General features: G+C 41.6%; 1 protein-coding gene across 3 annotated transcripts in view; it reads left to right on the top strand.

The window, feature by feature from the left end:
- The window catches only part of LOC143784206 (voltage-gated delayed rectifier potassium channel KCNH8-like), a 730,833-nt gene that overhangs the window by 493,262 nt on the left and 221,603 nt on the right, over positions 1-15,968 (top strand). For all 3 annotated transcript variants that reach the window (XM_077272141.1, XM_077272140.1, XM_077272142.1), the window contains exon 3: positions 526-660. In XM_077272141.1, coding sequence (XP_077128256.1) covers positions 526-660 — 135 coding nt within the window. The remainder of the gene's footprint in view (positions 1-525; positions 661-15,968) is intronic.

Here is a 15,968-nt window from a genome sequence, read left to right as displayed (position 1 = left end):
CGGACCACACTCGGATGTTATCCGAGTGCGATCTGATTTTTTTTTTACGGACCCGATGACTTGCATGGCCGAGTGCAATCTGATTTATGGAAGCAAAAAATCAGATATGTGCACGACCCCATACAATAAGACATGGAAGAGTGCTGTCTGTCAAATTCACAGATAGCGCCCACCTGATTTTTACAGTTGTGTGCATGAACATAAGAGTTAACTTTCTGTATCATGATGTCTTTCATCTGTGTTATTGTAAGAGAAACTGCATCTGGGTATATCCATTTAATATGAACATATTGTATAAAATGTATGGTTGGCACAATAACCCCAGAAAAGAACATAAAGTTATCAGAACATATGTTATAAAGTTGCATGCAACAAAACACCTGTGACAAGAACATGAAAATCATTTTGCCTATCTGCAAAAAAGTGTGCATAACAGCATCTGCTTCTAGAAAATGTATCTGAACTGTTTGTGTAAAGAATCATCCTTCACTAGAAGAATATCTCACGTCTTTTATGTCATTGTAGGTGGCTCATTCTGGTGTCTCCTTGATATTGTTCCAATAAAGAATGAGAAAGGTGAAGTGGTTCTTTTCTTGGCCTCTCATAAAGACATCTCAGACACAAAGAGTGCGCTCTATCCAGATGACTGCAAGCCGACAGGTGAGGAATGAAGATATAATAAATGCACAAGTGTTTATATTCTGACTTTACTCCCTCTGGATAGAAGAATCGAAAACTCAGGAAAATTCTCTGTGCTCAATGAAATTAAATTCTATTAAGTTCATTGCCAACTATTGGGGGAAAAAAACAGAACTTAATCTGGGCTGCCAAATGGTGAATCTGGCAGTGCTCCTGAACCTTCTATTAAACTTACATCAATTGCTGTACAAAAATAAAACTGTGTAATGCTTTCAATTATATTGTGAAAGTTTTTCCCCTGAGATGTCCATGGGGGTGAAATTATTACCTTGAGTAGTTATTCACAAAATAGATCTGGTTTATTTAGAATGCGCTAGACTACATCAGGATACTGGGTATTAAAGCATTACCTATGAAATTGCTAAAGTTTGTGACTTAGAATAGTCTTCTCAAGTTCTTAAGTTGCTTTAATTCGTTAGAGAGCATGGAAGTAATCAAGTTTTCAATTGACTTGCTTTTTATAACTGCTGTCATTCTCTTGCAATGATGGCTTTTATCTTTTATAGCGTACAGCTTGTTTCCATGACACTGGCTGAGAATGCACAGTAGTTATATTCCTGTAGAGGTTAACTCATAACTTCCAATTCAGCTCTTTACAGCCCATTATACAGCACTTAGCTGCTCACCTGCCTCCTCACCCTTTCACCTTCTGAAGAGTTGCAGTAATAAATCCCCAGCCCAACTGGTGATGAATCTGAGTGCTTGTTCACTTACCCTATTATTTCAATGTGTAAATATAGTGACAGCCGTGTACACACCAGAACACACCACTGATAGCTGCATGTGTTACAGCAGAACTTGTGCTAAGCTTTATAGTTATACTATTACTACGGCTCTGCTACTCACCAGAACTGTCACTCAAGGAGGAGACCACACCCTGCTAGAAACCCGGAAGTAAGGAGACTGGAAAGCTGTCTGCTGCTCAAGAGACAACTTGAGAAAACCCATTTAATGTTTATAAATGAAGGATAAACTGACCAGATTCATCACAGGCGCTGAAATGCCATGTTACTAGGGTGGAGCTACTGTACAAGATGATGTCAGATATGGGAGAACCAGGAGTGCCCAGTCCTCCTTTAGTGAGAATGAAGGCACTGGAGGCATACAATACAGGAAGATGAAAATAGAGGCTGTCAGAAAAAAATGATTTAGATTAGAGCTATGTAGCAACTTTAATAGCAACCCCTGCTGTGTGGCCAAAGCTTGTTAGGTGTCGCTGATACATCGTACTGCATCACAAGTGAATGATGTTGCATTACAAACCCCAAGAGTGCTCCGTCAAGAAATTTTCAAAAAGTCTAACTGCATCTAACTTGTTTTCCAACTTGCTTGTCTTAGTTGCAGACCTGCGATGCGACCCCATGTACTTGTTCTGCTCTGCAATGGAACAGCAACACATAGCAAACTATGGCTGCACGACATTAATCATAGTCAAAGGTGCCGTGTAGTCCTAGACTTATGGATCATTTTCTTTGCTAAACAAGTCCATTCTACATGCAAAAGCAACTGCTCATTGTAATATGTACACTATGTGGAATTTGGAATTAATTTATCAACTCATAGACATTTATACACTGATCTCAGTAATAAGAATTGTATGTCAACCAATGGAAGCCATAATCTTATCATTTAAGGATAACTTGGGATCCCATAATATTAAATATAGACACATAACTTACATCTTTATGCTGTGCAGTTTTTTCAAGGTTTTTTTTTAATCCTTCAAGGTGCCTCTGTTTTTTTATTTATCACCCCCATTATATTCTTCCCCTAATCTTCAAAGGGTCAGGGATACATTAAAATGAATAACAAAATACACAAATGGTCTTATCACCCACTAAAACTGAGTATAGACATCAAAATATCACGTGATATCTCCAAAATATCATCCTGCTGTCTTCACTCATTAGAAAGCCAGCCAGTAAGGATGCGATAGAATGGGATACAATGAGCAACAGCAGCAAGGGGCAATGCAAGAAGTCAGCGAGATCATGTAGTAAGTCTGAGTCATGAGTAAGACTGCCTAGTGCAGTTGAAACGCGTCGAATGGGTCATGTCGACCATGTAAATTTTTCTTTTGTATGCACTACATTTTCTTTTGAAAAAGAAAAAGAAAAGGAAAATCCAGTCCTGTTGAGCCGGATTCCAATTTTTTTCTATTTTCCTTGATGTGAGCCAAGGGCGAGGCCGGTGTCTGAGCCCCGGGTGGATGAGCATGGAGCAACTGGGTGGGCTGAAATTAAGTTTCTAGAGATCATGTAGTATCACAGATATCTTGTGGTAATACTGCTATTATACTGTTCTGTCACATTAGACAGTGTTACCCAAGGAAAGGTCTCGCTCAGTTGACAGTGACCAGTCCTCAGGTTATTCACTAATTAATGAGTGCTGCTTATTTGCAAACATAAAATGTATTTTAAATGTTCTGGGGTGAGAACCTGTCCACTTTATAATAAGGCAGATAATTTAGTTTTTAGTATCAGATAAAACAGAGAACTTAGCCAGAACATGATATTAATGACATGATTTAGTTTTACCAATAGATTGCAATTAAGAAACTCAATTGCTTACATGTTTAAGCAATTTAATTATCATGCAATATAAAGACGACCTGTCACTTGGTCAAAAAAATTGAGTTAAATACCTTATAAAAATCCAAGAGCTCCCTAAATTCTGACACTCTTTTCTATTTTTCACCTCATTGCTTCATTACAGCGACATTTACATTTATTTTATTAGAAAAAGTAACAAGAAAGCAGCACGCACCAGATCCTTATTTCAAGATGTGATTTTAATCCATCAAATTGGTTACATTGATATTAGTGGAGGTGCAGGTGTCAGGGAAGTTGTTTCGTGACCTGCCAGACTACGGCCATTTTACGCCTTGCTGGCGCTTCTATGGGTCCCTATTATATACAGAAATAGTTCAGTGTTGTTGTATATGATAAAAATGTCACCCAGCATGTGGTTTGCATCTCAGGAGAAATAATATAACCAGCAGGGAGGCCATCAGCTACCCATACACCTTAGCTGCAATAGGAAACCATTGGCTCCCCAAGATCACGTCAAAGGCATCCAAGAGGTATCTGGACAAATGCCCGGGCAAGATGGTGGTGCTTAAATGCTGCTGTTAATGATTGACATCTGTAGTCTGTGTGGAGTTGGCTCAGCTTCTGATCTTGCTCCAAACACCCTAACATACTCCATGACGTAACAGTACGTCTTAGAACATTAAAGAGTCATTATGTTCCAAATTTCTCAAAGTAACTTATGCCGTTTGCTAAATCTATTGCTTCTTTAGACTGTCTAAAAATTTACAGTACATAATAGTTGGCTTGCTTTGGCATTGGCTAGAAATTTGCACCAATTTGCATCCAACTCCTGAGATAACCCTTTCCAACTTAAAGAGGAACTGTCACAATGTCTAAAGTGACCATTCCTTGCTCATATTCTATTTTGTATTCTGGTTTTTGTTTTATTAAAATCCACCATATGGTTTCCGAGATATAAGCCTTTTTTATTTAGTGCTATTTTTTATGGTCTTTAGAAGGAGGTGGTGCTCACGGAGTAATTATGCAGAACAGTCCAAAGACATGCCCTCAAGGATCCAGTTGACAACACCCAAAAATTAGCACTTAATAAAAGACCCATATCTCTGGAACTGTATGGAGGATTTTAATAAAACAAAAACTGAAATACTGAGGGGAGCAGCATGACTACAGTAAGAACAAAAAGAGACCACTTTTGACCTGGCGACAGGTCCTCTTCTAGCATCTAGGGGAACTAGACTCACCGTTGGACTTCACTAATGTGATCTACTTGCGTGTATTATTATAAAATGACAAAAGCTCATTTGTGGATAGACTTCTCTTAAAGTCCTGGAGTTAGCTGAGTACATGTAATGTGAATATAAATTTACAGGAAAAAAGTTCTTTGCTGTTGTGCCACACAATCCACCGTTCGTACATTCTACAGCATGGGAGACAATATTATTTTGCCACATTAGTATAGAATAGAATAGAGTATCCTTCTCTGAAAAGACATAAAGACATGTTTAAGACAAAAGTCTGTTAATTAAAGAAGGAAATATAATTATGTGTCCTTTTAAAGTTCAATTAACGGTAAATACTCAACTGACATCAATTAAACTGATATTAGACCATTTAAAAGCTGTCATTTATTTGATACTAGAAATAGGCCCGATGCTATGGCATCAGGAGTGCAGTGAAGTTAACATCTGTGTATGCTTAGTGGTGCTGACAGGAGCAACGAGTAGTAGAGAGGACTTGTGTAGATAGTAGACACAATTAATTGTTATACAGTATGGGACTGTGTTGAATTTGCTGCTGGCTGAGGTAATAAAAATAATAAAATTCCAGTTAAAAGGGCAAATCCAGAAGCAGAGCCTCAGTGGTTTGACCTATGTACATACCAGTAGTAGACAGTATTTTTGTGTCTCAGATAGTAGACAAAATTGATAAACAGTATGGGACTGTAGAGAAATTTGTGCTGCTTGAGGTAATCAAAAATCATAAGTAAGCATCCGCGGGTGCACCGCGCAGTTATGGCTATTACTGGGAGTAGCAGTGATGTATATCTGTCACTTGCGCAGGCGCAGTTCGTGGCCATAAGGCTGTTACTGCGGCTGCACAAGTAAAACATAGTCGTCAACGCTATTCCCCATGCAGGCGCAGTAACAGCCATGTCATTACCGCACATATGTGGGTAGAGCGCACAGTTGTGGCTGTTACTGCGCATGTGCGGGAATAGCGGTGACGTGAATGTCACTTGCACAGGCGCAGTTAGTGGCCTTGTGACCACGAACTGCGCCTGCGCAAGTGACATATATGTCACCGCTATTCCCGCGGATGTGTAGTAGCGATGCGGCTGTTACTGCGCCTGCGTGGGAATAGCGGAGACATGTATGTCACTTACGCAGGTGCAGTTTGTGGCCTTGCGGCCATGAACTGCGCCTGCGCAAGAGACACTGCCGCGGTGCCTTATGGGATTCGGGGACAGCGGCCGGAAGTCCCAACTGGCGATTATAGATATAGATTTCTCCAGTTCTAAACATAATAATCGTCTTTATTTTTATATAGCGCTAACATATTCCGCAGCGCTTTACCGTTTGCGCACATTATCATCACTGTCCCAAATGGGGCTCACAATCTAAATTCCCTATCAGTATGTCTTTGGAGTGCAGGAGGAAACTGGAGAAAATGGGGGAAAACCACGCAAACACAGGGAGAACATACAAACTTCTTTCAGATAATGTCCTTGGTGGGATTTGATCCCAGGACTCCAGTGCTGCAGTGCTAACCACTGAGCCACCATGCTACCCCTAAACATTAAAAGGGACATATTGTGTAATAACTGGAACAATTCTTCTAAAACATCTTTACTGCTCTTGAGTAGAGGTTTTTGCAAGTAATAGGAAAAAGACTGGCAGAGACCATACAACAATGCTGATACTAAATTGTCATTTTTGGAGATTCTCATTAGGCTGGAGTCACACTAGCTTATAATACGGACGAGTGCTATGCAATAAAAAATCAGTATTAATCTATGTAAAGACCAGTATTAATCAATGGCTAAACTCAGATTATCTTTTTCTCACCCTATTAAAGGGCCACTGTCACCCCCCTCCAGCCGTTATAAACTAAAAGAGCCACCTTGTGCAGCAGTAATGCTGCATTCTAACAAGGTGGCTCTTTTAGTTTTAGGTTCAAGCATACCCCAAATAAAACGTTTTTATACTTAGCCACAATTCCTGTCTCTAGCCAGGTAGGCGGGTCCTCACTCCCCAGCTTGGCCAGCTCCTCTGCCGTCACTCACATCTTCCTTTTCGGCGCCGCCCCCTCAGCGCTGTTATCATTTCAAATCCGGCGCCTGCGCTGTGTACTGGTGTCCTGCGCAGACGCTGTAAGCTCTGGCCGTCTGATGTAATGGCTGATACCAGAGAACAAAAGACATCCACAGAACACCAGGATGGATCTGCTGCACAGCAAATAGCTGTAGGACCTGCGATGATGTCACTGCCATGTGATTAGGGCAATCACATGGCAGTGACGTCATCGCAGGTCCTACAGCTATTTGCTGTGCAGCAGATCCATCCTGGTGTTCTGTGGATGTCTTTTGTTCTCTGGTATCAGCCATTACATCAGACGGCCAGAGCTTACTGCGTCTGCGCAGGACACCAGTACACAGCGCAGGCGCCGGATTTGAAACGATAACAGCGCTGAGGGGGCGGCGCCGAAAGCGCAGGAAGATGTGAGTGACGGCAGAGGAGCTGGCCAAGCTGGGGAGTGAGGACCCGCCTACCTGGCTAGAGACAGGAATTGTGGCTAAGTATAAAAACGTTTTATTTGGGGTATGCTTGAACCTAAAACTAAAAGAGCCACCTTGTTAGAATGCAGCATTACTGCTGCACAAGGTGGCTCTTTTAGTTTATAACGGCTGGAGGGGGGTGACAGTGGCCCTTTAACTATTTTATTTTATCTTTCTGTCGACATAACCATACAAGGACTTGTTTTATATGAGTTGCAGTTTATTTTACCATACAATTTTCTGGAAAATGGAAAAAAAATCCAAGTGAAATTAAGTGATGATAAAAACATTATGATTCTCCAGGGCAGTACGCTTTATTTCTCCTGGAGCTGAGCTCATCAGCTCCGTTCAAAGTGTTTACATCCAGCCAGCGCCAAACCTAATAACAGCTGATCATTGTGGACACTATGTGTCAAACCGCTACCAATCTGCTGTTGATGACCTAACCAGCAGATAGCTCATCAATACCATATGCTCAGACAACCCCTTTAACCCCTTTTCGACGTGTATGCCCATGTCGGACTCCCCCTGTTTGGTGCAGGTTCCGGCACTGAGCCCGCACCTTTCCAGGCACATGACAGCTGATCTATACAGCTGACATGTGCCTGCAACAGCCACGGGTGGAATCGCAATCCACCCATGGCTGTTAACTAGTTAAATGCTGCTGTCAATCTCTGACAGCGGCATTAAACTCACGCTTACAGGAAGCGCGTCGCTAATCCCGCCCATAGGTGATCGTGGGTCACCGATGGGTCAGCATGACAACCAGAGGTCTGCAGCAGACCTCAAAGGTTGTCATTGCCAGATTGCTCTGATTTTAGAATCATATGCTAAAACCAATGGTGTCATTCAAAAGTACAACTTGTCCCTAAAAAAACAAGCCCTCACATGGCCATATTGATCTAAAAATAAAAAAGTTATGACTCTGGAAAGATGGGGAGCAAAAAACGGAAATTCAAAAACTGACATACCCCTGGTCGTTAAGGGGTTAAGGGAACATCTAGCAAACTTTGCATTGGGCACCAAAGTCACATTTTCCTGACGTCTTCCAGCCATGCAGGCATGCTCGGAGGAATTACAGTTACCTCTCACAGCACTGAGAGTGGCTGTTCTAAGCATGCCCCAACACTGACTGACAGACTGCTTTGCACTGAAGCAATGCTGAGCCAGCCATCATTCAGTGCCACGGTTACAGCCTCCGCTCTCAGTGCAGTGCCGGACACACTTGCGTGACTGAAAGCCTGTCGCTCCCGGGTGGAATAAACTTCATTATTTGTTATTAAACAAAAACCCAGTCTCATAATTAACTGTGACAAATAGCACCTAACAGATGTACAGTACAGACCAAAAGTTTGTACACATCTTCTCATTTAAAGATTTTTCTGTATTTTCGTGACTATGAAAATTGTACATTCACACTGAAGGCATCAAAACTATGAATTAACACATGTGGAATTATATACTTAACAAAAAAGTGTGAAACAACTGAAATTATGTCTTATATTCTAAGTTCTTCAAAGTAGCCACCTTTTGCTTTGATGACTGCTTTGCACACTCTTGGCATTCTCTTGATTAGCTTCAAGAGGTAGTCACCGGGAATGGTTTTCACTTCACAGGTGTGCCCTGTCAAATTTAATAAGTGGGATTTCTTGCCTTATAAATGGGGTTGGGACCATCAGCTATGCTGTGCAGAAGTCTGGTGGATACACAGCTGATAGTCCTACTAAATAGACTGTTCGAATTTGTATTATGGCAAGAAAAAAGCATCTAAGTAAAGAAAAACGAGTGGCCATCATTACTTTAAGAAATGAAGGTCAGTCAGTCCGAAAAATTGGGAAAACATTGAAAGTGTCCCCGAGTGCAGTGGCAAAAACCATCAAGTGCTGCAAAGAAACTGGCTCACATGAGGACCGCCCCAGGAAAGGAAGACCAAGAGTCACCTCTGCTTCTGAGGCTAAGTTTATCCAAGTCACCAGCCTCAGAAATCGCAGGTTAACAGCAGCTCAGATTAGAGACCAGGTCAATGCCACACAGAGTTCTAGCAGCAGACACATCTCTAAAACAACTGTCAAGAGGAGACTTTGTGCAGCAGGCCTTCACGGTAAAATAGCTGCTAGGAAACCACTGCTAAGGACAGGCAACAAGCAGAAGAGACTTGTTTGGGCTAAAGAACACAAGGAATGAACATTAGACTAGTGGAAATCTGTGCTTTGGCCTGATGAGTCCAAATTTGAGATCGTTGGTTCCAACCAACGCAGAAAAGGTGAACAGATGGACTCTACGTGCCTGTTTCCCACCATGAAGCATGGAGGAGGAGGTGTGATGGTGTGGGGGTGCTTTGCTGGTGACACTGTTGGGGATTTATTCAAAATTGCAGGCATACTGAACAAGCATGGCTACCACAGCATCTTGCAGCGGCATGCTATTCCATCCAGTTTGTGTTTAATTGGACCATCATTTATTTTTCAACATGACAATGACCCGAAACACACCTCCAGGCTGTGTAAGGGCTATTTGACCAAGAAAGAGTGATGGGGTGCTACGCCAGATGACCTGGCCTCCACAGTCACCAGACCTGAACCCAATCAAGATGGTTTGGGGTGAGCTGGACCGCAGAGTGAAAGCAAAAGGGCCAACAAGTGCTAAGCATCTCTGGGAACTCCTTCAAGATTGTTGGAAGACCATTCCCGGTGAATACCTCTTGAAGCTCATCAAGACAATGCCAAGAGTGTGCAAAACAGTCATCAAAGCAAAAGGTGGCTACTTTGAAGAACCTAGAATATAAGACATAATTTCAGTTGTTTCACACTTTTTTGATATGTAAATAATTACACATGTGTTAATTCATAGTTTTGATGCCTTCAGTGTGAATGTACAATTTTCATAGTCATGAAAATACAGAAAAATCTTTAAATGAGAAGGTGTGTCCAAACTTTTAGTCTGTACTGTATTTGCTCAGAAAAATGGAAACCACTCCTATTAACCCTAACATTTTGGAATAGGAAATGGGGCCTGGTGTTTGCAACCCATTATTATCCCAAATTATTTTAATTAGGAAATGGGGCCTCCTGCCTGCATGCCAATATTAGCTCAAACTAATTTACTTTGGAAATGGGGCTTGGTGCATTCACATCAATATTAGCCCAAACAATTTTAATTAGGAAACGGGGTCTCCTGCCTGCACCCCAGAACTTACCTATTTTCTATGGCAGCAATGCAGTTCCAATTTTCTAATTTTAGTGTTCATAAAATTCCAGCGTGCAGCTTTGTTTTTTCTTAAAATTGTTGTGTAGGCTAGTACCCTTTTACACCAGTTTAGGTGTTTTGGTCAGTTTTGCTTGTAGCAAAATCCTGTGACGTGTAGTCCTTTTCCCACCAGCCTCACAACGTTTTAATTAGCTGGTTTCTTCCTGCCCCAGAAATTATAGGTTTCTTAGTCCATGAGAGGTGTATTATCAGGACAGGGACTGAGCTATAATGTACACCTTGACGGTGGCAGTTGGGCTCATATACATTGGCCAATGTATGTGCTAAGTACCTTCTTTTTCTTCCTATAGATATATTTCAGTTCAAATTTTCCAAAATTCCATATGTAAATAATGTAGCACTTACCTATTTTCTATAGCGGTAATGCAGTTCCAATTTTCTGGATTTACTGTTCTTAACATTCCTAAGTGCAACTTTGTTTTTTTTTTTGCACCACAGTTTTAGAGCAAAGGTTTTTGATTTGGAAACTGGGCCTGGTGTTTGCACTCCATTATCAGCCATAACACTTTTGATTAGGAAATGGGGCCTGGCCTCTAGCCTACACCCGAATATTAGCTCAAACGATATTACTTAGGAAATGGGGCGTCCTGCCTGCAACATAGTATTATAGCAAAGGTTTTTGATTAGGAAATAGGGCCTGGTACCTACACCCCAATATTAGCCCTATCGATTTTGAGTAGTAAATGAGTTCTCCTGCCTGCACCCCAGTATTAGACCATACAACTTTACGTAGGAATTGGGGCCTGGTGCATACACACCAATATTATCCTTAATGATTTTGAATATGAAATAGAGCCTGTTGCCAGCAACCCAATATTAGCCCTAACAATTTTGATTGGGAAATGGGGTCTCCTGCCTGCACCTCAGTATTAGAGCAAATATTTTTGATTAGAAAATGGGGCCTGGTGCCTGCACCCCAGTATTAACCCTAACAATTTTGATTAGGAAATGGGGCTTCCTGTCTGCACCCCAACATTAGCTCAAATGATTTTACTTAGGAAATGGGGCTGGGTACATTCACGCTAATATTAGCCCTAGTGATTTAGATTAGGAACCCTGGTGCCTGCCCACCAATATTACCCAAAATATTTTGATTAGTAAATGTAATCTCCTGAGTCTTGACTGCAATACAGTATTAATCCAAACAAATTTGTTTAGAAAATGGGGCCTGGGGCCTGCACCCCAGTATTAGCCCAAACAATTTGGATTAGGAAATGTGGTCTCCCGCCTGCACAACACCAACAGCACAAACTAGATTGATGCTGGAAGATCGATTTCACACAGGGCAGAATCCTATCTAACTATATGACAATTTGCAGCAGTAGCAGGAGCGGCCTCTCTTACAAAATGGCACTAAAAAAATAACATGCCCTCTTTTTATATGGAAGACATGTGACTTCGGCAGCCAATGACAGAAGCCCTTGTGTCTGGATGATAGGGATGGTTTCTGCACCCTGCTTGGCTGCCGGAATGTACACACATTAAGTTAGTGCAAAAAAAAAAAAATTACGCTCCTCTGATCTATACAAACCCCGTCCCCTAATAAAACACATCCCCTCAGCTCATCATACTGGACCACTATCCTAGGAAAATAACTAACATAAGCAATAGTGGAAATGCAATCATTTACCGAACTGTACCTGAGTTTTGCCAACTTTGATGGAACATGCTCAGTAATCCGAACACGAATCCAAATGAGCTACGTTCGTGCCAAATTTGAGATTGGTAAATGTTTTTCCTCATCTCTAATCACCACCACTGAAACTGCCGCAAACCACCCAACCTATTTGTCTCCTTCCCCATTATCCATTAGACTGCAAGCCCGCAAGGGAAGGGCCCTCTCCTATCTGTACCCCTTTATCATTGTTAGTTTATTTTCTGTAATTTATATTTATATATTATATGTAACCCATTCTCATGTACAGCACCATTGAATCAATGGTTCTCTAAAAATTAACCCCTTAATCCCATATGACGTACTATACCGTCGAGGTGGGGTGGGCCTTAATTCCCGGTGACGGTATAGTACGTCATACGCGATCGGCCGCGCTCACGGGGGGAGCGCGGCCGATCGCGGCCGGGTGTCGGCTGCATATCGCAGCTGACATCCGGCACTATGTGCCAGGAGCGGTCACGGACCGCCCCCGGCACATTAACCCCCGGCACACCGCGATCAAACATGATCGCGGTGTACCGGCGGTACAGGGAAGCATCGCGCAGGGAGGGGGCTCCCTGCGGGCTTCCCTGAGACGATCGGTACAAGGTGATGTACTCACCTCGTACCGAACGTCTTCTCCCTGCAGGCCCCGGATCCAAAATGGCCGAGGGGCTGTATCCGGGTCCTGCAGGGAGTACTTCCGGGTCGGAGCAGGCTGCAGATGAAAGCTGCAGCCTGCTCCGATGAAAGTATGATCACGGATCTGATAGAGTGCTGTGCACACTATCAGATCTGCGATCTGTGATGTCCCCCCCTGGGACAAAGTAAAAAAGTAAAAAAAAAAATTTCCACATGTGTAAAAAAAAAAAATAATAATTCCTAAATAAATAATAATAAAAAAAAAAATATTATTCCCATAAATACATTTCTTTATCTAAAAAAAACAAACAAAAACAATAAAAGTACACATATTTAGTATCGCCGCGTCCGTAACGACCCAACCTATAAAACTGGCCCACTAGTTAACCCCTTCAGTAAACACCGTAAGAAAAAAAAAAAAAAAACGAGGCACAAAACAACGCTTTATTACCATACCGCCGAACAAAAAGTGGAATAACACGCGATCAAAAAGACAGATATAAATAACCATGTTACCGCTGAAAACGTCATCTTGTCCCGCAAAAAACGAGCCGCCATACAGCATCATCAGCAAAAAAATAAAAAAGTTATAGTCCTCAGAATAAAGCGATGCCAAAATAATTATTTTTTCTATAAAATAGTTTTTATCGTATAAAAGCGTCAAAACATAAAAAAATGATATAAATGAGGTATCGCTGTAATAGTACTGACCCGAAGAATAAAACTGCTTTATCAATTTTACCAAGCGCAGAACGGTATAAACGCCTCTCCCAAAAGAAATTCATGAATAGCTGGTTTTTGGTTATTCTGCCTCACAAAAATCGGAATAAAAAGTGATAAAAAATGGTCACGTGTCCGAAAATGTTACCAATAAAAACGTCAACTCGTCCCGCAAAAAACAAGACCTCAAATGACTCTGTGGACCAAAATGTGGAAAAATTATAGGTCTCAAAATGTGGAGACGCAAAAACTTTTTTGCTATAAAAAGCGTCTTTTAGTCTGGTTTCACACTTGCGTTTTTATCTGCATACGTTTTTTAAAAAAACCGCATGTGTGAAAAAATGCATGTAAACGCGGTAAAACGCATGCGTTTTTATAGAAAAACACAAGAAAACAAGAAAAAAACAAAAAACCCTAACCCTAACCCTACCCCTAACCTGAAATACGTGGCACTGAAATATGTGGCACTGAAATATACGTTTATATACGTATATACGTATATAAGTGCCACGATATTTCAGTGGCCACGTATATAAGTGCCACGTATTTAAGTGCCACGTATTTACGTGCCACGTATTTACGTGCCACGTATTTACGTGCCACGTATTTACGTGCCACGTATTTTTCAGTGCCTGAAATACGTGGCACTGAAATATACGTTTATATACGTATATACGTATATAAGTGCCACGATATTTCAGTGGCCACGTATATAAGTGCCACGTATTTAAGTGCCACGTATTTAAGTGCCACGTATTTAAGTGCCACGTATTTAAGTGCCACGTATTTAAGTGCCACGTATTTAAGTGCCACGTATTTACGTGCCACGTATTTACGTGCCACGTATTTTTCAGTGCCTGAAATACGTGGCACTGAAATACGTGGCACTGAAATACGTGGCACTGAAATACGTGGCACTGAAATATTGTGGCACTGAAATATCGTGGCACTTAAATACGTGGCACTTAAATACGTGGCACTTAAATACGTGGCACTTAAATACGTGGCACTTAAATACATGGCACTTATATACGTGGCACTTATATACGTGGCACTTATATACGTGGCACTTATGACTGTCAGAAAATGTTCAGTAAACGGTTAGGGGTAGGGTTTCAGGTAGAATTGGGGAGTTTCCACTGTTCAGGCACATCAGGGGCTCTCCAAACGCGACATGGCGTCCAATCTCAATTCCAGCCAATTCTGCGTTGAAAAAGTAAAACAGTGCTCCTTCCCTTCCGAGCTCTCCCGTGCGTCCAAAAAGGGGTTTACCCCAACATATGGGGTATCAGCGTACTAGGGACAAATTGAACAACAACTTCTGGGGTCCAAGTTCTCTTGTTATCCTTGGGAAAATAAAAATTTGGGGGGCTAAAAATCATTTTTGTGGGAAAAAAAATATGTTTTATTTTCACGGCTCTGCGTTGTAAACTGTAGTGAAACACTTGGGGGTTCAAAGTTCTCACAACACATCTAGATAAGTTCCTTGGGAGGTCTAGTTTCCAATATGGGGTCACTTGTGGGGGGTTTGTACTGTTTGGGTACATCAGGGGCTCTGCAAATGCAACGTGACGCCTGCAGACCAATCCATTTAAGTCTGCATTCCAAATGGCGCTCCTTCCCTTCCGAGCTCTGTCATGCGCCCAAACAGTGGTTCCCCCCCACATAGGGGGTATCAGCGTACTCAGGACAAATTGGACAACAACTTTTAGGGTCCAATTTATCCTGATACCCTTGTGAAAATACAAAACTGGGGGCTAAATTTCATTTTTGTGAAAAAAAAAAAAAAAATTATTTTCATGGCTCTGCGTTATAAACTGTAGTGAAACACTTGGGGGTTCAAAGTTCTCACAACACATCTATATAAGTTCCTTGGGGGGTCTAGTTTCCAATATGGGGTCACTTGTGGGGGGTTTGTACTGTTTGGGTACATCAGGGGCTCTGCAAATGCAACGTGACGCCTGCAGACCAATCCATTTAAGTCTGCATTCCAAATGGCGCTCCTTCCCTTCCGAGCTCTGTCATGCGCCCAAACAGTGGTTCCCCCCCACATAGGGGGTATCAGCATACTCCAGACAAATTGGACAACAACTTTTGGGGTCCAATTTATCCTGATACCCTTGTGAAAATACAAAACTGGGGGCTAAAAAATCATTTTTGTGAAAAAAATAAATAATTTTTATTTTCACGGCTCTGCGTTATAAACTGTAGTGAAACACTTGGGGGTTCAAAGCTCTCAAAACACATCTAGATAAGTTCCTTAGGGGGTCTACTTTCCAAAATGGTGTCACTTGTGGGGGGGGTTTAATGTTTAGGCACATCAGGGGCTCTCCAAACGCAACATGGCATCCCATCTTAATTCCAGTCAATTTTGCATTGAAAAGTAAAATAGCGCTTCTTCCCTTCTGAGCTCTGCTATGCGCCCAAACAATGGTTTACACCCACATATGGGGTATCGTCGTACTCAGGACAAATTGCACAACAACTTTTGTGGTCTAATTTCTTCTCTTACCCTTGGGGAAATAAAAAAATGGGGGTGAAAAGATCATTTTTGTGAAAAAATATGATTTTTTATTTTTACGGCTCTGCATTATAAACTTCTGTGAAGCACTTGTTGGGTCAAAGTGCTCAACACACATCTAGATAAGTTCCTTAAGGG

The sequence above is a fragment of the Ranitomeya variabilis genome, chromosome 7, assembly GCF_051348905.1.
Source record: "Ranitomeya variabilis isolate aRanVar5 chromosome 7, aRanVar5.hap1, whole genome shotgun sequence".
NCBI classification, from domain to species: domain Eukaryota; kingdom Metazoa; phylum Chordata; class Amphibia; order Anura; family Dendrobatidae; genus Ranitomeya; species Ranitomeya variabilis.
This window is presented reverse-complemented; position numbering and strand designations above follow the sequence as displayed.